Source organism: Megascapheus bottae, chromosome 17 (assembly GCF_031878675.1).
Source record: "Megascapheus bottae isolate mThoBot1 chromosome 17, mThoBot2.hap1, whole genome shotgun sequence".
Lineage (NCBI taxonomy): Eukaryota > Metazoa > Chordata > Mammalia > Rodentia > Geomyidae > Megascapheus > Megascapheus bottae.
In genome coordinates this window covers 45,968,027-45,992,392 of record NC_143525.1, presented here as the reverse complement: position 1 = coordinate 45,992,392, position 24,366 = coordinate 45,968,027, and the positions used below count along the sequence as shown (strand labels likewise).

General features: G+C 39.9%; 1 protein-coding gene across 5 annotated transcripts in view; it reads left to right on the top strand.

Annotated features, from left to right (window-relative positions):
- Ap2b1 (adaptor related protein complex 2 subunit beta 1) overlaps window positions 1-24,366 on the top strand; it is a 94,387-nt gene that overhangs the window by 27,074 nt on the left and 42,947 nt on the right. For all 5 annotated transcript variants that reach the window (XM_090351236.1, XM_090351237.1, XM_090351234.1 and 2 more), the window contains 9 exons: window positions 3,489-3,679; window positions 6,478-6,699; window positions 7,292-7,412; window positions 7,521-7,616; window positions 9,647-9,762; window positions 12,111-12,276; window positions 14,425-14,523; window positions 17,264-17,523; window positions 18,437-18,629. In XM_090351236.1, coding sequence (XP_090207362.1) covers window positions 3,489-3,679; window positions 6,478-6,699; window positions 7,292-7,412; window positions 7,521-7,616; window positions 9,647-9,762; window positions 12,111-12,276; window positions 14,425-14,523; window positions 17,264-17,523; window positions 18,437-18,629 — 1,464 coding nt within the window. The remainder of the gene's footprint in view (window positions 1-3,488; window positions 3,680-6,477; window positions 6,700-7,291; window positions 7,413-7,520; window positions 7,617-9,646; window positions 9,763-12,110; window positions 12,277-14,424; window positions 14,524-17,263; window positions 17,524-18,436; window positions 18,630-24,366) is intronic.

Sequence of the window (24,366 nt, the reverse complement as noted above, 5' to 3'; positions counted from 1 at the left end):
AAAGTCATGAGATTCTTATCTCCAATAAACTGACCGGGGGGCGGAGGGGGGAGTCAGAAGTGGCGCTGTGGCTCACTGCAGCTAGCCTTGAGTCCAAAAGCTCAGGGACAGTGCTCTGAGTTCAAGTCCCAGGATCAGTACTAATTAAATACTTTTTAAAAAGTATTTCTTATATTGATTGTCAGATCAGCCATCTTCTAGGCTTCAAGATGGGTAGAATTGTTGAAATTATTATTTTAAGTTGTCATCACAAGTACATAAGGTTAACCCAAGCTTTATGTTTCATGAAATGTCAACTAATACCCACTTGTGTTTTCATCATTACTTGTGATTATCACTCTGAGCTATCTTTGAAATTCTCTGCTTGAGGACATGAGAAGATGAAGTACTAGGGTTACAGGCACCAATCAGATAAATAGTATCAAGAACCCTTATAAAATAAAACTTGTTAAATATTCAGTGATGCTAAAGATAGCTGAAGATGGAAGTGAATTCTAACCTCTGTAGTGCAAGTTTAAGTGGAAAAGTCATCTTTTCCACTAATGACAGTTCTGCTATACAGAATCTGTCAAAATTCTGGGACAGAAGGACTGAGAGATTTTAAATTTTTTTTTAAACCCAGTCGTGCTTGGAGGTCTTTTATGACATCACTTCACCAAACAAGAGTACCTGGAACCAGCCTAATTTTTCTATTTCTGTTATTCTCTTGTAGAACTGGTTTTGTTTTCATTCAGTCCATAGTACTCAAGTGACATGTATATGTTGTTTGTTTATGCTTTTTAGTATGCAAATCCTCAAAGACAGTTGAAATTAGAAGAGCTTATTTCTTTCCCCACCTTCATACCTTTATTGACCCACAGCTTTCATTGAGATTTTTTTGGGGCTTTTCCTTATATACTTATATTGTATTAGAAAATAATTGAATCTGTACTTTGATCTCAACATTATTCCTTTTTTTAAAATCCTTAAAAATGATTATAATTACAAAGAAAAAGAATTAACAAAAAATCAACCTTAAGGTATTAAAGTCATCACATTGTTTTTTTTTCCCGATCCATGAGGTTAAATGCTGATGGGAGTAGTAGATTGAAAGCCTGAATACAAAGTACTGCCCAGGATCTAGTGGTAGAAATTAAGGCTTAGTAGGTCAAACATTTTGTAAACTCCTGTTACAGTCCTTGATACTAGGAAAAGATATTTAAATAAAAATACCTTTTATGGAAGGCACAATGATAAATACTTTCATGCACAATATTTTACTTATCTCATATCTGCTCTGTGACATAGACGTTATTCCACAGTATATAAGAAGAAATGATGTACTCAGAATAAAATATCCCCAACTCATGCAATTGTTAGTGATGTAGGTGGGATTCTAGCCAAGTCACTGTCTTCATCAATGCACTATATATGTACACTATAGAATCAATGTACACATACTTCACACACTTAGGTCTACATTATTTTTTTCAAAATAGCTGCAATTTTTACCACCTGATATCTAATTGTCTGGATCCTGTTCTATGAAATTATGTCAGTCCTCCGATTCTAGTGCTGGAAATGAGTAGTCATTTGGTAAAATGAGCAGTACTCTTGAGGAAGTATTCCACATGGTGGCAGCACTGAACCAGCAAATACTGATTCTCTATCTGAAGGCTTCGGATGCTTGGGGTCCAGCATGGGAAGGAAATCTGCCTTATCATTCTTTTTTTTTTTTTTTTTTTTTTTTTTTTTTTTGCCAGTCCTGGGCTTGAGCTCAGGGCCTGAGCACTGTCCTTGGATTTTCTCAAGTCTAGAGCTCTACCACTTGAGCCTCAGCACCACTTCCGGCTTTTTTTCTATGTATGTGGTACTGAGGAATCGAACCTGGGTCTTCGTGCATGCTAGGCAAGCACTCTACCACTAGGCCAAACTCCCGGCCCTCTTTTTTTTTGGTGTGTGTGTGTGTATGTGGGGGGGGGGGGGGTCATGGGGCTTGAACTCTGGCCTAGGTTTTGTCCCTGAGCCCTTCAGCTCCAGGCTACTGCCCTGCCCCTTGAACCACAGCCCCACTTCTCCTTTTCTGGTGATTCATTGGAGATGAGAGTCTTAGTGCTTTAACATTCTTATGACTCATTTCAAAAGGGCTTCTTATATGTGAAAGCACCAGAACATCTGAAAGAATGACTTATGAAACCCTTTATTAAGACAGTAAAATGTAGATCAAAAGCTGAGAGTTATTAGGGTTATATTGATTTTTGCCTCCTGGCAAAAGGTTGCTTTCTGTAAGGAATAGAAACTTTTATTTTCTTCCTTTTTAATTTAATTGAGTTTTTCATTAGTCGTGGGACTTGAATTCAGGGCCTGGTTGCTGTCCCTGAGCTTTTTGCTCAAGACTAATGGGGCTTGAACTCAAGGCATTGTTCTTTAACTTTTTTACTCATGCAGCATCTCTACTTCCTGCTTTTGGCTGATTAATTGGAGGTAAGCGTCTCGTAGACATTTCTGCCTTGTGCTGGCTTTGAACTGAAATCCTCTGAGCTTAGCCTCCTGAGTATTATTATAGTGAGCCACCAGCAGTTCTGATGTGGATTTTACCAGTCCATTATTTCAAAGTTAATCTGTATTCAGAACGAGGAAATACTTTGGAGCTAGAGGAAAACAGATCTCCTATGAATTCTTCACAGATGCCAGAAATTTAGAAATGACATCTCACAAGAAAAAACACACTTTTAGTATACGGGTTTTCTTTTTACTCTCAGAGAAATTTGGGAATATTCTAACTTTAGTTAACATGTTGATGTTAAATCTGCCATTAGAGAAATTTTTTTATCATCCTAGCACATGTACTTTGTGTTTTGTTTGAGCTCAGTTATTACAAGCCCTATTACTTACTGTAGAGTTCCTGTCATTTCCATCTTCTCTGTTTCTCAGAGCTGTCCATAGGATACCCCTTTTCAGTGCTCTGAGAAAGTTATAACCTCATCAGTAAAAAATACATTTTGTATTTGTTAGAGTTAGTTTGAGTAAGTGCAGCATCAGAAGAGCCTCCTTTTAGACTCGATGTAAAAGTTATGAACTGCCAACTCCTTTTGATTTGCACTTTTGCTGGAAAAGCGCGTTCTGGAAATCACGAGGGAAATGTGTGTTTGAATGGTGTGTTAGTCAGCAGGCGCGCACCACATGGGAGGATGCTGTTTTTCAAACGGGGGTGTTTTTTTTTCTCATTTCCCCTAGCAGACATTGGGAAATACTTGGAAACAGTTGGTTGTCACAGCTGTCGTAGTGGGGTCTAGTGGGTAGAGTTCAGCATCCCATGTGTACCTGGGAAGCCCCATCACCCCACAGAGCTTTGTCTGTCCTGTCAATAGTGGCTAGACTGTAAAGTCCTACAGAGTATAAATATCCAAAATGGTCCAGAATTAGACATTTTTGAGAAATCCTATGAAGACTGTTCATTATGGTATGCTGTTCTAGGTCAGCAAAATTGTGTCTTGTTTCTTTCTCAGGTGGTGGCTAATGCTGTAGCAGCATTGTCTGAAATCAGTGAGTCTCACCCAAACAGCAACTTACTCGATTTAAACCCACAGAATATTAATAAGCTGCTGACAGCTCTGAATGAGTGCACTGAATGGGGCCAGATTTTCATCCTGGACTGCCTGTCTAATTACAACCCTAAAGATGACCGGGAAGCTCAAAGGTCAGTCCATTATTCTGGAGAATATGTGATAGTCTTGACTTATAGAATAAATTCTCGTTTCTGCTATTACCCTAAGAGTTTTATCAGATAAAAGAAAGTCAATAGATTTGGGTCAGACATTGTTACCACTCCATCCCAAGGTATTTTCTCACTGATTTAGGAACACTGTAGGTTATGGAATAAGCCATGCAAAAATTGCTGGTTTTTATTATTTATTTATTTAATTATCTAATTATTGCCAGTTCTAGGCTTGAGCTCAGGACCTGAGCGCTGTCCTTGGGTTTTCTCAAGGCTAGAGCTCTGCCACTTGAGCCACAGCATCACTTCCAGCTTTTTCTATGTATGAGGTACCAAGAAATTGAACCTAGGTCTTCATGCATGCCAGGCAAGCACTCTACCACTAGACCAAACTCCTGGTCCCAAATTGCTGTTTTTTAGATGTATGTTTTCATTTGTTGTTTGACCAGTATAGTTCCCTTGACTTCAAATCCCTTTCTCATTGTCTCCCATCTCCCATTCAGTAACAAAGGTTATTGAATATCTCTCTGTGTAGTGACTTGTTTCATTCTATTAGATAAGTGTTTCATACTTGTTATTGAGCTGGTAACACCTGTAATTTAGCGCTAGAGAAAGTATATGCCACTTCTCATTATGTACTGAGATCATCAATCTGAATTTGGAAGTTCTGGAAGGTACCTCTTGCTCATTCTGTTCAGCCTTTTACCACTTTAGTGTTACACATTTTCTTTGGTCGACTACTTAATTCAAACATGCATTCATATGTACATTTTATTTCACAAATTTGGAGTTGACACCAATTTTTATTGAACATTTTATGTAAGCACTATACTAGGCAAAATACTTCTGAAGAAATGTTGGCTCTTCATTAAAGTTGACATATTTTAATTATGGTAGATAAGAAACCTCCTTGCCTGGCTGAAGCTGATTTCCAAGCTACTTGAATGTAAGTGCTCTTTGCTTGTGTGGGAAATTATTCCCTCTGGACAAACTGAACTAAAGCTAAAGCCCCTGATAGTTTCTTTCCACATTTGAAAATATGAATACATTCTGGAAAGAACTTTGTCTAAAATTTTATGTTCTGCTGGTCATTGATTGCCATTACACTTAGTTATGCAATTCATTCACAAAGCAGATCGTGGCACCATGGAGCACTTAGTCTGAGGATGGGGTAGGAGTATGCATTCATGTGTGTGTATATGTGTGTGTATATGTTAAAGTTTTTTTTTTTTAATACAGCATGTAGTATGTCAGGGTGATAAGTATTAGTAAAGATAAAGAGATAAAGTAAGGAATTGCATCTTTTAGAAAAGTGAGAGGGAGACTTCATTCTGAAGGTAACATTTGTATAAAGATTTGAAGGAGGTAAGGAGTCAGACAAGTAGATACAGAACAAAATGAGAGTAAAATGGCCTACTTGGTTAAGGACCTACTCAGATTGACCAAGAGCTTATCAAACTTAGATTAATTTCAGAGAAGTCTACTGCATTGATAGGTAAATAGCTAAGACTTCATATGGAATCTGAGCAAAGGGGCCTAGGAGAAGGTGAGAAGGTGGAGAATATTGCAATGATGTTCTTATGCTTAAAATCAGCCAGGAGCTGGTGACTCACACCTGCAATCCTAACTATTCGGGAGGCTGAGATCTGAGGATCATGGTTCAGAGCCAGCCCAGGCAAAAAAGTCTGTGGGACTATCATTGCTAATTAATCACAAGAAAACTGGAAGTGGAGCTATGGTTTGAAGTAATACAGTGTTATCCTTCAGCCAAAAAGAGCTTAGGGGGCCTGGGAGTTTGGCCTAGTGGTAGACTGCTTGCTTAGCATGCATGAAGACCTGGGTCCAGTTCCTTGGTACCACATACATAGAAAAGCCAGAAGTGGTGCTGTGGCTCAAGTAGTAGAGTGTTAGCCTTGAGGAAAGCCCAAGGACAGTGCTCAGGCCCTGAGTTAAAGCTTAAGGACAGCACCCAGGTCCTAAGTTCAAGTCCCATGACTAACAAAATAAAAATAATAAGACAAAATCAGCAACACCAAAAAAAACAAAAAACAAAAAAAAAATTCAGGATCCAGGGGTGTACCCTAGAGCCCTGGGTTCAGTTCATCAGTACCACATACACAGAAAAGGCCAGAAGTGGTGCTATGGCTCAAGTAGTAGAGCGCTAATCTTGGGAAAGCTCAAGGACAAGCCCTGAGTTCAAGCCCCAGGACTGGCAAATAAAAATAAAAGAAAAAAGAAATTCAGAGCTTTCCTAGCTAACTTGAAAGCAGAAGTTTGGGGAAGGGGTACTTTTTTTCTGTCCATCTACCTTCTCCTGTATCTTTCAGTGATACCTTAAGTCCCAGGTTGGTTGAAGTCACTCACACTATGAAATATCTCAGAATTCTTACTTTGACTTCCTATTATAGGTTGAGTAGAAATGGGCTGTAAGGCAGGGAGGCCTAACATAACATGGGGAGACAGAGGACTGTAAAACAAGAAGGTAATTGGTATAAGTTCATGTGTTTTGGGATACTGCTAGTTTCCTTATGGTTTGAATACTTCCTGTTGCTGGTTTCCTAAAATCTTCTGGTGTTCCTGCTCTGCCTGTAGTCTGCTGGGCATGAAGCTTCTGAAGTGTTGGATTCCAATTTGACCTAAGCATGGAGCTTTAATTTTTCTAACTGATTCTTGAGTTTCTTGTTACTTGGGCCACGGGACTCTGAAATATACCACCTTACAGAGTGGATTGATCAAAGAAACTATAATTGAAGATACTAATTTTCCTTTTCTGTCCCCAGCATCTGTGAACGGGTAACTCCCCGGCTATCACATGCCAACTCAGCAGTGGTGCTTTCAGCAGTAAAGGTCCTAATGAAATTTCTAGAGTTGCTACCCAAGGACTCTGACTACTACAATATGCTGCTGAAGAAGTTAGCTCCTCCACTCGTCACTCTGCTGTCAGGAGAGCCAGAAGTACAATATGTCGCCCTGAGGAACATCAATCTAATTGTCCAGAAAAGGTGGGGTAATAGTGAATTAGTAACTTAAAAGTTTTTTGAGTTTGAATTAAGCTTAGTAATATAAATGTTCAGTAAGCCAGTCTTAATCCCTTTTTACTGTATGCAAATGAAAATTTTAGCAGAACAACTTTGCCCAAGATCATTGGATTTACAGTTGATGTCAGTGTATTTGTATAGTAAATGTCTCATGTTGGTCTATAGTTAAGCTTGTTTTCTGAAGCGTCTATTCCTGATACACTGTCTATTGATAGGTTCAGGCTGTAATTTAGAGCTAGCTTGTTCTTCCAGCCATTCATCATGGCAGCATGTACCTTGGTAATTGAAAAGGATAAAAATAGTTTACCAGATCAAACTGATGAAGATAGATAGGCTGGGGATATAGAATAGGGGATATATGTGGAATGTGTGAGGCCTGGGTTTGAGTCCCAGCACTGGGAGAAAAAAGGCATATATAGAGGAAATATCTGAGTTTTCTTCATAAGAAGAAAAAAAGGCAGAAAAGGCACCAATTAGATATTAATACAAAGCCAGGAGAATATATCAGTAAATATATATATTTGCTTGTCTTTTTATGTTTCTGTATAATCCACAGACCTGAAATCTTGAAACAGGAAATCAAAGTCTTCTTTGTGAAGTACAATGATCCTATCTATGTTAAACTAGAGAAGTTGGACATCATGATTCGTCTGGCATCCCAAGCCAACATTGCTCAGGTCAGGGTTTATGCAGTCTCAGAAAATCTGGCCTTCAGAAGAGGCTAGGCTATGAGATTGATGTTTGAGAATGCCCGATGTTTATGTACTTCCTGGGTATTTGTACAGGTTCTAGCAGAACTGAAGGAATATGCCACTGAGGTAGATGTTGACTTCGTTCGTAAAGCTGTTCGAGCCATTGGACGATGTGCCATCAAAGTGGAAGTAAGTGTCCACAGAAAGTTCAAATTACATTTTATAAAGTTTGAATGTTCTCTTTTCCTCTTGTTTTCTCTTCAAGACCAGGACTCAAATTTGATATCTGATGATTTGGGCTGGTGCTTTGTCCTTGGAAGCACACTTACACCACCATCCTCCTTTCTTCCCGTAGTCATGGGGCTGGTATACTGTTCTTAGCTCTTTAGCTCAAGGCTAATAGTCTACCACTTTGAACCACAGCTCCATTTCTGGTTTTCTGGTGGTTAATTGGAGGTAAGAGTCTCTCAGACTTTCTTACCTAGGCTGGCTTTGAACCATGATCCTCAAATCTCAGGCTTCTGAGTAACTAGGATTACAGGTATGAGCCACTGGCACGTGGCATCTGCTTCAGATTTTTAAGTGCTGGAATTATAGGCTTGTAATCTTCATTTACTGCTTTGAAAGAAGAAGCTGAGTTCATATATCTCACCATTCACACTTCTCTGTCTTTTTTACTGCTGTTTGAAATCGGGTCCTTGAGTGCTTGCTAGGCAGGCTCTCAACTACTGAGCCACTTCTTCCTTTTTCTTCCACACTGATTATTTTGAGACACTCAGTCTTTCTACCTCTCTTCTCCCTTCCTCTTTCCCTCACTTCCCCTCTTCCCACTCTCCCCCATCCCTCCCTTTTTTTCTCTCCCTCCTTCTCCCCTTCTCCTGTCTCCTCTCTCCCCTCTTCCCCCCCCCCCCTTTACATAGTCTTCCTGTTTTATGATTCCAGCATAGCAGGAATTACAGGCATATACCAACTACCATGCCTAGTTTCTTTTGTCAAGATGGAGTCTTCCAAACTTTTTTTTTACTTGGGCTGGCCTAGAACCATGATTCACACTATCTCAGCTTTCCACTTAGCTGGGATGACAGGCAGGATCTAAGCTTTTCAACTCAAGGCTACTGCCCTACTCTTGAGCCAAGCCCCACTTCCGGTTTTCTAGTGGTTAATTGGAGATAAGAGTCTCATGGACTTTAGTGCCTGTGCTGGCTTTGAACCGCAATCCTCAGATCTCAGCCTCCTGAGTTGCTAGGATTACAGGCATTAGCCACTGCACCCAGCTATTAGGTGTTCTTTATGTGGTTGTAAAAGTTATATGTAAGTATGTTGGATACAATACAAATAATTGTCTTTTCTTTCCTGGATAGCTTTTTTCCCCCTGGGATCGCTTTAATTGTTCCTTTTTTCTTACATGTGTATCTTTATTGCTATTGTCTTTTAGCTCTTCAAGCATAATATTAGATCCATAAGCCACCTATGTTGCTCGGCCTATCTCTGTTCATCTTGTTTTGCTGTTTCAGTCTGGCTGATGGTTTCCTTGGACTTTGCCTTGACAAGAAAAGGAGAAAGTCCTCTATCAAATATATTAGTGATGAGTGGGTCGGGAGTTTGGCCTAGTGGTAGAGTGCCTGCCTAGCATGCACAAAGACCCAGGTTCGATTCCTCGGTACCACATACATAAAAAAGCTGGACGTGGTGATGAGGCTCAAGTGGTAGAGCTCTAGCCTTGAGAAAACCCAAGGACGGTGCTCAGGCCTTGAGTTCAAGCCCAGGACTAGCAAAAAAAAAAAAAAAAATACACGAAAGTAAATATAATTTGAGCCGGGAGTTTGGCCTAGTGGTAGAGTGCCTGCCTAGCATGCACGAAGACCCGGGTTTGATTCCTTGGTACCACATAGAAAAAGCCAGAAGTGGTGTGGTGGCTCAGGGTAGAACACTAGCCTTGAGAAAAGCACAAGGACAGTGCTCATACCCTGAGCTCAAGCCTAGAATTGGCTCCCCGCCCCCAGCAAAAAAAAAAAAATATATATATATATATATTATATATATATACATATATATATAAGTAATGAGTAAGAGCTTGTATATATCTAGAAGTTAACATACATCAGGTGGTCAACCTCTGGTATAGCTTGGTCAGATTAAATGCTGTATTATTGAAATGTGAAGGACATGTTATTGGATACATCATCTGACTTCTCATTTTTTTATGCTCCTTTTCCTAGCAATCTGCAGAGCGCTGTGTAAGCACATTGCTTGATTTAATACAGACAAAAGTCAATTATGTGGTCCAAGAGGCAATTGTTGTTATCAGGGACATCTTCCGCAAATACCCCAACAAGTATGTCCATATTTTTCTTTTTCAAATCATTTAGGAAATGTTGAAATAAGGCACTTAGAACTTGACTAAAAATTACTGCTTTTATTATAACCATTCATAATGGGATACTTCATTTAAATGATAATGAGGAATAGAGCTATTACTTACAGAAGAAATTAAACCCTGCTTGACTATGCACTGTATATTGGCATAAAGTTAACATTTCAGATCTTTGATGGCAAGGTTACCACTAATTAGGGAACATATCTTCCAGGTTGTCTGAGCATACTCCGTTATACCCAATATAGAAATGGGACTCTCCCTCTCAATGTCACAGTTTGAATGTACCACATGACCACTCAGTTAGCAGCTGTAGTGCTTACTCTGCAAAATAATAAAACAATAAATCACTAGGTTTTTCTGAGGTGTTATAGCTGTTTCCCATCTCAATATGCAAAATATATTTAACTTCACACTCGTTTTAGATTGAGGCCTCTAAGTTTATGTACCAAAAATAGCTTTTACGTTTGAGTCTGAAAGCAAGCAATTAAGAAATCTGAGTGAGCTATGTGCTGGCGGTTCACACATGTAATCCTAGCTACTAAGGAAGCTGAAATCTAAGCATTGTGGTTTGAAGCCAGACCAGACAAGAAAGTTCATAAGACTCTTAACTCCAATAAACTAGTCAGAAAATGCCAGGAGTGGTGCCATGGCCCAAGTGGTAGAGCACTGTCCTTGAGCACAAAGAGGCTCAGGGATAGCCCCCCAGGCCCTGAGTTCAAGCACCAAGACCTAAAGAAAAAAGAAAGTTGAGTGAAATGAGGTCTGTGAACATCACTGCTTACAGCTGGTATTATAGCACTGAGCCTTTCCTCAAACTCACGTCTGAAGGTCCTAACTCTCATTTTGCTATGTAATCATGAAGATATTTTGTGTTAAAGCTTCTGATTAGTCTTTAAAGATAATGTTAAGTGAAGCAACTTGTAGTAAGTTAAAATGTACTTAAGATTTAATAGAAACATTTTGACATTTTGATAAGGTAATGATTTACTAAGCATAAAAATACACATACATACTTTAAAAAATGTTTTTAGAAATAGTTCTTTTGGAAAGAAGACCATAAACTTTCACCATTCTCCTAGAAAAGAAAAGGGTCAGATTTCTAAAAATTTTGAGTAACGATGAAGATATATATCAGTATGATTAAATAAAGAAATAAGTCTCATTTGTGTTTATAAGAGGTCATGACAGTTTACTCTTTTTTTTTTTTTTTTTTGCCAGTCATGGGCTTGAGCTCAGGGCCTGAGCACTGTCCTTGGACTTTCTCAAGGCTAGAGCTCTACAGTTGAGCCTCAGCACCACTTCTGGCTATTTTCTACGTATGTGTATTGAGGAATCAAAGCTGGGTCTTTGTGCATGCTAGGCAAGCACTCTACCACTAGGCCAAACTCCTGGCCCATGACAGTTTACTTTCCAGAGAGCAACCAAGAGCCTGTTTTAATCAGTGAAAGTAGGGTAGACAAGTATACATAGCTAAGGAGAAAATGGATTCAACATGAGAGAGAGATATAAAAATAAATATTTCTTAGGGGGAACAAATCAGTTTGTGTGCTTTAGGGAGAAAGAACTTAAAGGTCTCTTAGTGAAAAGTGATGGGTACAAAGTGAGATTTCTGGCAGCAAAATGACATAAAAGGAAAGTTCTTTGATTTAAAAATGATAGTTAGAAACTGAAGACAGTGGTACTATCTTACTACAGGTTGATTTTTCTCTATGAAAACAGGGTTTTGTTTGTTTGTGGCAGTGGGTTGGGTTGATGATACTCTGATTTTTAAAATTAGCTTCCTGTGCTACGCAGGCACTCTACCACTAGGGCTGTGCCCCAGCTGTTTTTGCTCTAGTTATTTTTCTGAATAGAATTATATTTATGTTTGTTGGGCTTGGACTACTATCCACCTATTTTACACTTAGTACAGAGCTAGAATGATAGGTATAAATCTCCATACTGAGCTTTTATTGATTGAAATGAGGTTTAGATTAGGTCTCAGACTTTTTGCCCAAGCTGATCTTGAATTGCAATCCTCACAATTTCTACTTTCCAAATAGGATTATAGGGATGAGCCAGCTTCTGATGAATTTTTATAACCAGTTAGAACTTAGCGTTTAAAACATAATTGGGGCATGGGGGGAATACGTAATTGAGAGGAAATTTTAGACTTATAAATTTCTCATAGACCATACAAGTCTCTTGACTAAGTGACTCTTGATAGTTTGATGCATAATCTTTTGTCTATAGTGAGTCCTTAAGCTTCATTATTAAGAATAATTGTTAGATGTCACTAGTAACCATAGTCCTTTTTTTTGTGTCAGGTATGAAAGTATCATTGCCACACTCTGTGAAAACTTAGACTCCCTAGATGAACCAGATGCTCGAGCAGCCATGATTTGGATTGTGGGAGAATATGCCGAGAGAATTGACAATGCAGATGAGTTATTAGAGAGCTTCTTGGAGGGTTTTCATGATGAAAGTACTCAAGTAAGTTCTCTGTCCTATGTCCTAGAGCTCTTTGGGAAGATACAAAAGACAGTTTCCTCTGTGTGTGTGTGTGTGTGTGTGTGTGTGTGTGTGTGTGTGTGTGTGCGAGAGAGAGAGAGAGAGAGAGAGAGAGAGAGAGAGAGAGAGAGAGAGAGAGAGAGAGAGAGAGAGAGGGAGAGGGAGAGAGGGAAATGTTCAACTTGTTACCCAAAGCCAAGGGATGCAAACTTGCATAACCTAGATCAGTGAATCCCAAGATTTAATGAAGAGCAGAAACACCTAAGGGGTTGGTTGAAGAAGCACAGGTTGCTGAGCCTTGCCCCACAGTATCTGACTCCATACATCTGAGATGGGCTTAAGATGTTCGTATTTCTTACAGGGTTCAGAATGCTGCTGCTGTTCTCATTCATGGTCATCTAGAACCACACTCTTTTTTTTTTTTTTTTCTGGCCTTGAACTCAGGGCCTGAGCAGTGTCCTTGGGCTTTCTCAGGGCTAGTGCTCTACCACTTGAGCCACAGCACCACTTCTGGCGTTTTCTAAGTATGTGGTAACAACGAGTTGAACCAGTGTCTTTGTGCAAGCACTCTACCACTAGGCCAAACTCTGGGCCCCCAGAACCACACTTTAACAGCAGGTGATTGTAGTATCTCAGCAGTAGTCAGACTTTTGTTTCTGTCAAGATTACACATTAATCTTAGTAATCATTGTGGCTCTTTACAGCAGTTTCTTTACCTGAAACTGTGACAAGGCATGAAAAGGTTGCTCTGGATAAGACTCTCCTATCTGGAAGTGGTGCTGTGGCTCAAGTGGTAGAGAGATAGCCTTGAACTGAAGAGCTCAGGGACAATGCCCAGACCCAAAGTTCAAGTCCCACGTCTGACCAAAAAAAAAAAAAGTCCTGTCTGCCCCTCTTCCTTACCAAAGTAGAAACCATAAGCCACAAAAGCAGATCCTGTCACAGCAACTAAAAGCTCATGTATGTAATCTATTAAGCAATTTTAATTTTAATGGGCCTAGTAGAAATTGATAGTAGCTCAGCAGTCCCTTTCTAAATAGCTGTGACATAATTTACTGTTTTGGCCCTTTCCCCAAAATGACAGGTGATTCCATAATTGCTTTAACTTCTGGACTTATTTATTTATTTATTTATTTATTTATTTATTTATTTATTTATTTTGCCAGTCCTGGGGCTTGAGCTCAGGGCCTGAGCACTGTCCTTGGGTTTTCTCAAGGCTGCCACCCTGCCACTTGAGCTACAGTGCCATTTCCAGTTTTTTTCTGTGTATGTGGTTCTGGGGAATAAAATCCAGGGCTTCGTTCATGCTAGGTGAGCACTTCACCACTAGGCCACAGTCCTGGCCGAACTTCTAGGTTTTGATAGGAGTAAACAGTATAACATTTGATCAGGTCCCAATTTTATTTTTGGTCGGTCGTGGGGCTTGAACTCTGGGCCTTGGCATTGTCCCTGAGCTCTTCAGTTCAGGGCTAATGCTCTACCACTTGAGCCACAGCACCACTTTGGGTTTTCTGGAGGTTAATTGGAAATGAGTCTCAAGAACTTTCATGCCCAGGCTGGCTTTGAACCACGATCCTCAGATATCCGTCTCCCTAGTAGCTAGGATTACAGGCATGAGTCACTGGTGCTCAGCAGGACCCAGTTTTATCACTATTGCTATGCTAGTACAAGTTTTAAAAGTACAGGTGATGGGGCTGGGAGTTTGGCCTAATGGTAAAGTGCTTGCCTAGCATGCACGAAGGCCCAGGTTCAATTCCTCAGTACCACATACATAGAAATAAGCTGGAAGTGGTGCTGTGGTTCAAGTGGTAGAGCTCTAGCCTTAAGAAAAGCCCAAGATCAGTGCTCAGGTCGTTCAAACCCTAGTACTGCCAAAAAAAAAAAAAAAAAGAATGTACAGGTGGTAAATCAGTCCTAGAAACAAGTCATAGTGCTAAATTGCAATTTGAAACTAAGAGGCTAATTAGTTTTCAAAGCAATCTTTGGTTGCTGTATTATCTATGTTTCAACCTTTGTCTGTAACCAAAATCAGACTCCTTGGAAAATTATACTCATAGAATCACTATTTTGGAGACGATCCTAGGAAGAAACCCATATAACTTTCCCCCCCCTCAACTCTTACCTGTTTAGGTTCAGCTTACTCTGCTTACTGCCATAGTGAAGCTGTTCCTCAAGAAGCCATCAGAAACGCAGGAGCTAGTCCAGCAAGTCTTAAGTTTGGCCACACAGGTAAGAAATCTGAAAAAAGGGAGAAGTTGAAATTACATGTTCTCACTGTAAGAGTTTATTAAACTCTTTTTTTCAAAAAGGTTCATTTGGGATATATTAATTATAAGAAATGCAGTCTGTAAATTTGGTGACAATACTAAAACAATACCTCTTAACACATTCCATTGAACTGTAATTGGTTCTTACACCTTTTAAATATTGGTTGGCTGACTTGAGTTTAAAAAGCTACTAAATTCAAGTCCTGCTTTTTTTTTAGCCAGTCCTGGGGCTTGAACGCAGGGCCTGGGCATTGTCCTTGAGCTTTCTTAAGGCTAATGCTCTACCTCTTGAGCCACAGCACCTCTTATAACCTTTTCTGTGTATTTGATACCAGGAATCAAACCTAGGGCTTCATGCATGCTAGGTAAGCACTCTTATCACTAGGTTACACTCCTGGCCCAAATTCTGCCCATTTTGAAAACACTTAGTGACATACTCTCTTTAATGTTGTTTCATTATTATTATCGTTATTATTTTGTCAGTCGTGGGGCTTGAACTCTGGGCCTGGGCGCTGTCCCTAAGCTCTTCAGCTCAAGGCTCCCACCTACCACTGGAGCCACAGAGCCATTTCGTTTTCTAGTGGTTTATTGGAGATAAGAGCCTCATGGACTTTAGTGCCAGGCTGGCTTTGGCCTTGATCCTCAGATCTCAGCCTCCTGAGTAGCGAGGATGACAGGCGTGAGCCACCGAAGCTCGGCTGTTTTTATTATTATCTTGACAATATTTTGATACTTTAATATTCTGCGAGCTTCTTAGGTATGATACTCCTTATTTCCACAGCCTAACCAAAGTCTATAAGATGCTTACAAATACTTGAGTCAAGAAGGGAAGGAATGTGCTTGTACTCCTAGCTACTAAGTAAGCAGAAGTCCAGAGGATTGAGATTCTAAGTCATCATAGAAAAGTTCATATGAGGGCTGGGAGTTTGGCCTAGTGGTTAAAGTGCTTGCTTAGCATGCACAAAGACTCGGGTTCGATTCCTTGGTACCACATACATAGAAAAAAGCCGAAAGTGGTGCTGAGGCTCAAGTGGTAGAGCTCTAGCCTTGAGAAAGTCCAAGGACAGTGCTCAGGCCCTGAGCCAAAGCCCAGGACTGGCAAAAAAAAAAAAAAAAGTTCATGTGAGGGCCGGGAGTTTGGCCTCGTGGTAGAGTGCTTGCCTAGCATGCACGAAGACCCGGGTTCGATTCCTCGGTACCACATACATAGAAAAAAGCCGAAAGTGATGCTGAGGCTCAAGTGGTAGAGCTCTAGCCTTGAGAAAGCCCAAGGACAGTGCTCAGGCCCTGAGCTCAAGCCCAAGACTGGCAAAAAAAAAAGAAAGAAAGAAAAGAAAAGTTCATGTGGGAAGCTGAGCACAGTGGCTCACACCTGTAATCCTAGCAATTCAGGAGGCTGAGATCTGAGGATTGAGATTCAAAGCCAGCCTGGGCACTAAATACCCTAAGACTGCTACCTCCAATTAATCGCTAGAAAATGGGAAGTGGGGGAGCCGCTACGCAGGAGGCTGAAATCTGAGAATCAAAGTTCAAAGCCAGGCTATGCACAAAAGGATCTGAGACTTTTATCTCCAGTTAATCTCTGGAAAACAGGAAGTGGGGCATGGCTCATGGGTAGGGTGTTATCCTTGAGCTGAAGAGCTCTGGGACAGTGCCCAGATGCAGAGTCCCATGACCCACCAAAAAAAAAGGTGGGGGGGGGGGAGTGAGGCTGTGGCTCAAGAGTAGGGCGGTATACTTGAAATGAAAAGTCAGGCACAACACGCAGGCCCAGGGGTAGGTTGGTACCCTTGAGCTGAAGAGCTCAGGGACAGCGCCCAGGCCCAGAGTTCAAGCCTTATGACCCACAAAAGAAAAAAAAAGAAGAAAAAAAAAAAAAGAAAAGTCCATATGGCTCCATTTCCAAAGTAATCAGCATAAGGCTGGACTAGAGGCCTCACGCAAATGGTAGAGCACCAGCCCTAGCAAGCTCGGGGCCCTAATTTCAAATCCTGATACCAAAAAAACAAAGGTGGGGAAGGAAGGTATTAGTGAAATAATGTAAAATATAATGTGTATTGTGAATACTCTTGCTAATATTATAGTTTTAAAAAATACTTTTTTGGCCGGGAGTTTGGCCTAGTGGTAGAGTGCTTGCCTTGCAGTCACAAAGACCAGGGTTCAATTCCTCCATACCATATACATAGAAAAAAGTCTTGAGAAAGTTCAAGGACAGTTCTCAGGCCCTGAACTCAGGCCTAGGACTGACAAAAGAAAAAAATATATATTCCTAATATCATCTCATATCAGTTCGCTTACCAATTTAGAGTTTATTTCGTTCTCCAACTTGCCTTAGAACTTGGGTCTTAACATTAAATTCATCTTAGTTTATGTTCAAATTCCTTAAGATAGGCCAGGAGTTTTGCCTAGTGGTAGAGTGCTTGCCTAGAAGCACAAAGCCCTGGATTCAATTCCTTGGTACCACATACACAGAAAAAGCCATAAGTGGTGCTGTGGTTTAAGTGGTGGAGGTACTAGCCTTGAGAAAGCTTAAGGACAGTGCCCAGGCTCTGAGTTGAAGCCCTGGGATTGACTGGCCAAAAATAAAATCCTTAAAACATTAGAGAGTATAAAATCATAACTATATTGAAACTTAATTGAGTCTCAGTGGAATAATCAATATTATTTATTTACATATATAATTACATTTATCTTTTCATTAGGATTCTGATAATCCTGACCTTCGAGATCGGGGCTACATCTATTGGCGCCTTCTCTCTACTGATCCTGTGACGGCCAAAGAAGTAGTCTTGTCTGAGAAGCCCCTGATCTCTGAAGAGACAGACCTCATTGAGCCAACTCTACTGGATGAACTTATCTGCCACATTGGTTCTTTGGCCTCTGTTTACCATAAACCTCCCAATGCATTTGTGGAAGGGAGTCATGGGATCCATCGCAAACACTTGCCAATTCATCACGGGAGGTAAGCAGGTGAAGTAGATTTGAGTAAGAAGTGACTCTGGTGATCTTCTTCCTGCTTTTGTGCCCTGGAAAAGAACTTGGTATACATTTTGCAAATCTGTCTGATCATAATCTTGGCTTTTGAATTCAAAGGCTCAGTCTGAACCTTCTCTTTCTTTGCTTCCACAGTAGTCCTTTGGGGGGAACCTGCCTGAGGAACTATAGCTGACAGCTGTACAGCTTATAGTGATAGCTGCTACTTGACATTACAAAATTTACCATTTCTGCCATTTTCATTTGTTTTTTGCTATAATGTAGTAGAACCATGGCTTCGGACTATTGCTTTGGTTTTATTGATGAGGAAACTTTGTCTCAGAGCAGTTGTCACCTGCTCAAATTATGAGACAAACCATTAGAAAAGCCAACATATGTTCTTAGTCTTCTGATTCTTACCATCACACCTTCCTCCGATGACTCTCCTGAGATGTGTATGTAAACTTCCCACGCCTATTTTCTAACTCTGCCAGTCTCTTATCCTGACCTGCCTTTGGTCTTTTTTTACTTACTTTTCTTAGTTGAAACTTAGTAGAGTTAACAACTGAACAGCTTGCGGTGGTGGTGGCAGCTTGGTGGTAGAGCACTTAACATTTGCAAGGATCTAGAAAACGCACACATACATAAACTCTGCACATCTTATTATTATTGTCCCTACAGATTCCCCTATGATTATTAAGATTATCATAAATTCTTCATTCTCCTTGGTCCACCCGCTGTATTCAATTGTTGTTGAAATCCATCTAGGTTTTAAAATTTTTATTTGAATTTATTAAATGAATTTTTATACTACTTGGCAATTTTATATCTTACATTTATTTACTGCCTTGTTATATTCCTGATGAAAGTAACTTTTCTCATTTCTCTGTATGCGATTGCAGCACTGATGCAGGTGACAGCCCTGTTGGCACCACCACTGCAAACAACCTGGAGCAGCCTCAGGTTATCCCCTCTCAAGGTGATCTTCTGGGGGATCTTTTAAATCTTGACCTCGGTCCCCCTGTCAATGTGCCACAAGTGTCATCCATGCAGATGGGAGCTGTGGATCTCTTGGGAGGAGGACTGGATAGTCTGGTAAGCATCCCTCCTCTTTTTTCTTCGGTTGTTTATAGTTCTTCATGTGCTAAAGAACGTTACTCAGTTTTTAGGAGAAGACTATTCTTTGATGATCAGCAGTGTCCTTTAATAAAGAACAAGAATATTAGTCTTTAGAAATCTTGTTCATTACTGGTATGAGGTATATCTGAAAGTATATAGGGTTATTTTGTTATTCTGCCTCTAAATAGAACTTTTGATATTTAGCCAATGTACTGTTCAGTAATCCAAATGATAAATATCCTTTCCTGAGTTTATTACTACTCCTCTTTTTTTTTTTTGTCCTGATACTGGGGTTTGAACAAACAGGGCTTGAACCTTGTCCCTTGGCTTTTTTGCTCAAGTCTGGTACTCTGCTGCTTGAGCCAGAGCTCCATTTTGAGCTTTTTGGTAGTCAGTTGTCAGTAAGGCTTATCACAGACTTTTTTTTTTTTTTGCCCTGGCTAACTTTGAATCAGAATCCTGAGATGTCAGCCTCTTTTTTTTTTTTTTTTGCCAGTCCTAGGGCTTGGACTCAGGGCCTGAGCACTGTCCTTGGGCTAGAGCTCTATCACTGGAACCACAGCACCACTTCCAGCTTTTTCTATGTATGTGGTATCAAGGAATTGAACCTGGGTCTTTGTGCATGCTAGGCAAGCACTCCACCATTTGGCTAGACTCCCAGCCCAGATCTCAGCCTCTTAAGCAGCTAGGATTTACAGGCATGACACACTGGTTCCCAGTGCTCCTACTTGTTAACTCTTAAAGACTGTTAAAGTGGTTTCTTAATATTTACCTTATTTTTAAACTTTCAAACCTCTATATTTTAAATGTTTCATTGTACTTTTCATTGTACTTTTTTCCATTGTACTTTATTACAGTTGAGAAAAATTGCTTTACTGTTTGTTTTTTTTTTCTCCCCTTCTTCACTTTCTTCTCATATTTCCAATTTAATTAGCTTCCAGGATTCTAATACTAAAAGGCTCCAAAGTCCAGAATATCTGTGGATATTGGGAATCAAATTGTTTTGTCCTATGTAAGATGAATGAGAAATACTAAGTGTGACCTTGAATCTATATAGAGGAGGCCAGGAAAATAACAAGTCTAAATACCTGGCTTCCTTCAGACTAGGCATTTAACCGTAATGGAATTAGCATCTTTTGTCTAGACACTTGAAAAAGAGACATTTGGCAACTTAATGACTACAAAGATGCCCAACAAATCTATTTCCCAGCATCATTGGAAGGTAGATACCACAGATACAAAGATAATATATCCTCAGAATATATAAACAACTTAGTCTCTCATATTTGTCTTATACTTTAAGGGCAATATTATGACTGGTTTATGCCAGTCAGCACAGATACATTTAATTTTGGTTGGCAGAGAATCTTAAGGAAGTAGGGTTATATGATCATATATCTTTGGATTGTACATTTGCTAGTGGGAAAAATCAGTACTGCATCCAGAACCTGTCCTCTGACTGGACAGTGGACTCCAGCTTATTAACACAAGCTTATTGACTCCTGCTGTCTCTCTTGAGAGTGACACATTTTTCATATTCTTATCTTTAATAAGTGGCTTGTCTGATTATATGAGCAGAATCGTTTCCCCATAAGGTCAATCCAAATAGCCTTTTTATTGACTCAAAGGTGGACCAATGAGTATTTATATATTTAGGGAGGTCCCCAAGAATCCTGTATAAAATAAAAATAGTTATTACTGGAAGCTTAAACTTGGGGCCTTAGTTTTTTGGTTCAAGGCTTCTGCCTTTTTGAAGGTTAATTGGAAAGATTTGGGCTGGCTTGGAACTGCAGTCATCAGATTTCAGCCTTCTGAGAGCTAGGATTACAGGTCTAATAAAAGATAAGTCTTGCTGGGTGCTGGTGGTTCACACCGGTAATCCTAGCTACTAGCTACGCTGGGAGGCTGAGATCTGAGGATGATAATTCAAAGCTAGGGTAGGCACAAAAATCCTTGAGACTCTTATCTCCAGTTAACCACCATAAAACCCAAAGTGGCACTGTGGCTCAAGTGATAGAGCACTAGCCTTGAGTTGAAGAGCTCTGGGCCAGTGCCCAGGCCCAAAGTTCAACCCCCCCCCCCCAAAAAAAAAGAAAAGGTTGTTTGCCACACCCCCAAATGACAGGACGGGGGTGGGGGGGCAGGCTAGCTTACACTTGTAAGTCCACTTGAGCCATATTTTCAGATTGCTTAATAGCTCTTTTTTGTTGGTTGGTTTGTTTGTTTTTATGCTGGTCTTGAGACTTGAATTTAAGGCCAGGGCACAGTCCTAAACTTTTGTGCTCAGGGCTGCTAGTGCTCTAGCACTTTAAGCAAGCCATAGCACATTTCCAGCTTTTTGTTGGTTAATTGGAGATAAGAGTGTCTTATACTTCACTGTGTAGGATTTTCAGCTCTCAGCCTCCTGAGTAGCTAGGATTACAAGTGTAAGCCACTGATGCACAGCTTGACAAATCTCTATATCAGAACAGAACCTTACCTTGAGAAGTCAGTGGTGTACTGCTAATATATATTGCTTGACAGTTCTTAAGGCTCTAATAACATAGACATTACTATTTTTAGGAAGTTACACAGGTGGTTTTAATTTTGCAGCCAGGATTAAGAAATTTAATTAAATAAAATTCCAGTAGAGTTAGGTGGTTGATCTCTAAGCCAACATGGTAGCTTTGATAACTACATGTATACATACATTCATACATACATGGAAAGCCTCGTTTGACACATCCAAAAAAGTCAGACATCTGACTTTACCTTGGTTCTTTCTCTCCAGGATATTTGTACATTATTATTTTTGTTACCAGAAATTGGTTCAAAGTGAAATCTGACCATTTTTAAACTTGATATTCATTATAGGATTTAAAAAAATATCTTACTGATCTTCTTATTAGATCTTTGATGTGTATGTAAAGAAGGGTAGGAGGGAGAAAGGGAGGGAGGGGAGGGAGGGGAGGGAGGGAGGGAGAGAGAGAGAGAGAGAGAGAGGGAGGGAGAGGGAGAGGGAGAGGGAGAGGGAGAGGGATTCCGTTGATGTTTAGCCTACAAAATTGCCTGTTCTGGATGGGGTAGTGTGGTTTTTCTTACAGTGTAAATCCTTCTGGTTTGGTTAGTATAGGAAGTGACCTGATGCCCATATGTACAATTCTTTGTGTTACATGCTCAGGATCCTCCTGACATGACCATTGAGCCTCATTCATTTGTTCCCTTTACTTTCTTTGTCTGTAGAGCTTCATACAAATAGGTGGCTCACCCCTGTCATCCTAGCTACTCAGGAGGCTGAGATCTGAGGATCAAGGTTCAAAGCCAGCCTGGACTCTTATCTTCAGTTAACCTCTAGAAAATGGGAAGTGGGGCTTGGCTGAAGGATAGGGCTGTAGCCTTGAGCTGAAGAGCTCAGAGACAACGCCCTGGCCCAGGGTAGGGTGGTAGCCTTGAGCTGAAGTGCTCAGGGACAGCAGGGACAGCGCCCAGGCCCATGATCCACAAAACAAAAACAACAGCAACAACAACAAAACCCAAAACAGTGTTTTGTTAATCTCAGGTGTCTTCTAGCTAGATCAAGGTAAAGGACCTCTTTTCTGCCAAGAGCCATTTGGTGTGGAATGCTAGCTGGTGTTTATGTTTCTGCAATGAAAAAGCTCCTGATTTCCTACATTTCATTATCTTAGGCAAATGAAGCAATTTCAAAGGCTTGGGGGCTGGTCATTACTTACCCCTGGTCTAGATAATAAGATAATCGTATATTAAAATTTTTAAAAAATGGTAACATCTCAAGTGCCTTTGCTATATGCTAGCACAGGACTTCATTCTAGAGTGATGTATTTTCAAGCTACTCAAGTTCCTGAAGCATCATGGCATGGAGAAAGCTACCTTTTAAAAACTCCTAGTGTATTTTATCATGAACTGCTTCATTCATAGTTTTGAGCTTTTTTTTTTTTTTTTTTTTTTTTTTTTTGCTAGTTGTGGGGCTTGAACTCAGGGATTTTTTTTTGGATTTTTCTCAAGGATAGAGCTTTACCACTGGAACCACAGCACCACTTCCAGCTTTTTTCCTGTATATGTGGTACCGAGGAATTGAACCCGAGTCTTTGTGCATGCTAGGCAAGCATTCTACCACTAGGCCAAACTCCCAGCCCCAAGCTTTTTAGTCTATAAAAAATTGACGGTCTAGTGGAGTTTTGTGCCATTGTAGGGTTTTTTGTTTTTGTTTTTGTTTTTCTTCCCGCCGTTTGGAGGAGCTTTGCAGTGACTAAAGACCTTAAGAGTATTTTTGCTTTCTTGTAGCAGCACTGGGGTTCAAACTGAGGGCCAGCTATAACCATGCTGAGTTTATAGTAACTTTAGCTTTCTATCCTGTTACTGAATTCATAGTACAGGTCAACTCTGAGTCTCCTACTATACTCCTTCAAATGTGGCAGACTGACCACTTTGACAACAGCTATATGTTTGTTTCATTCTACATGCCACTTAATTGCCACAAGTACTACAGTTTTGATTAGTGAGAGAAGTAGAAAAACTGTAGCAGAAAAAATGAACTTGATTATCAGGTACAATGGCTTTTAGGGAAATTCTCCTCGGTTTTCAATATTTGAAATATTCTTTTCCTGAAATTGGCACTTTTTCTTCCTTGCTATATCTTGATTTCATTGGCCTATAGTTAATATTACTGTCTTTTTTTTTTTTTTTTGAGGGAGAGGCATTAGTGGGATTTGAACTCAAGGCCTCCTTGATATGCAGGCATGCTACCACTCGGGCCAAGCCTCTCGTCCAACATTATTTTCTTCATAGGAGAAGATGGCAGTCTCTAAGAAGGGAATTCTGAGAACAATGGGATGTAGATACTTAAAACAGTATCTAAGCTTGTGATTAAAACTGTGCCCCACAATTTAGGCTTTTTCATTCCTGTTTTCCATCAGTTCACTGAATAAGAAATACTACTCTTTTTTTGTTTGTTTTGGTTTCTTGTATAGAGAAGGAAGTTTTTTTCATTGCTCACTACATGGGTTTTTAATTTTATCATTTAAATGTTAGCAACACAAATGGTATTATAACCACAGAAGCTGTTTAGCAGGGGATAATATATTTTTTATTTCATTTTTAAAATTTATTTTATTGTCAAACCCTTTATCATGTTTTTGTCTCTCCCCCCAACCCTTCCCAATTGTCTTGTTTCCCCCCTTCCCTTTCCTATTTCAAATAAACATATATACAGTATACAAGGTAACAAACTCAGATATAGTGACCACATGAAGAAATAATACTCTTGAATTTTTCAAGCCCTAGTTTGAGTGATTTCCTATGAGCTCCTAGTAAGTATGAGCTTAGAGTATTTCTAAATAGATGAACCTGACTCTAAATAATACAAATAGTTGAATTGAAATGCCTGGTTTCTAGTTCAAGCTAAGGTAGTGTTCAGTATTTTTCTGGATTATCTATTTCATAATAGCTTGTGATTGTAGTGCATAGGTAAGGCCATTTCCTGGATTGTTTTCATCCTTTCAGCCATGTGTCAATCACTGTCCCTTACCCCCGATCACTGTACTGTCACCTTCCATATTCTTTGAGAGGCGCACCACCTTCTTTGGAATGTTTTTCAGTCAAAAGTAAAATGAAGTCTCAAATAAGCTAAGAATTGCAAACATACCCTGAGGTCTGTTCTTTTCCTTTCCTTTCTGGACATATTACAATTAAGGAAGCTTTTATATTGGTGCTAACA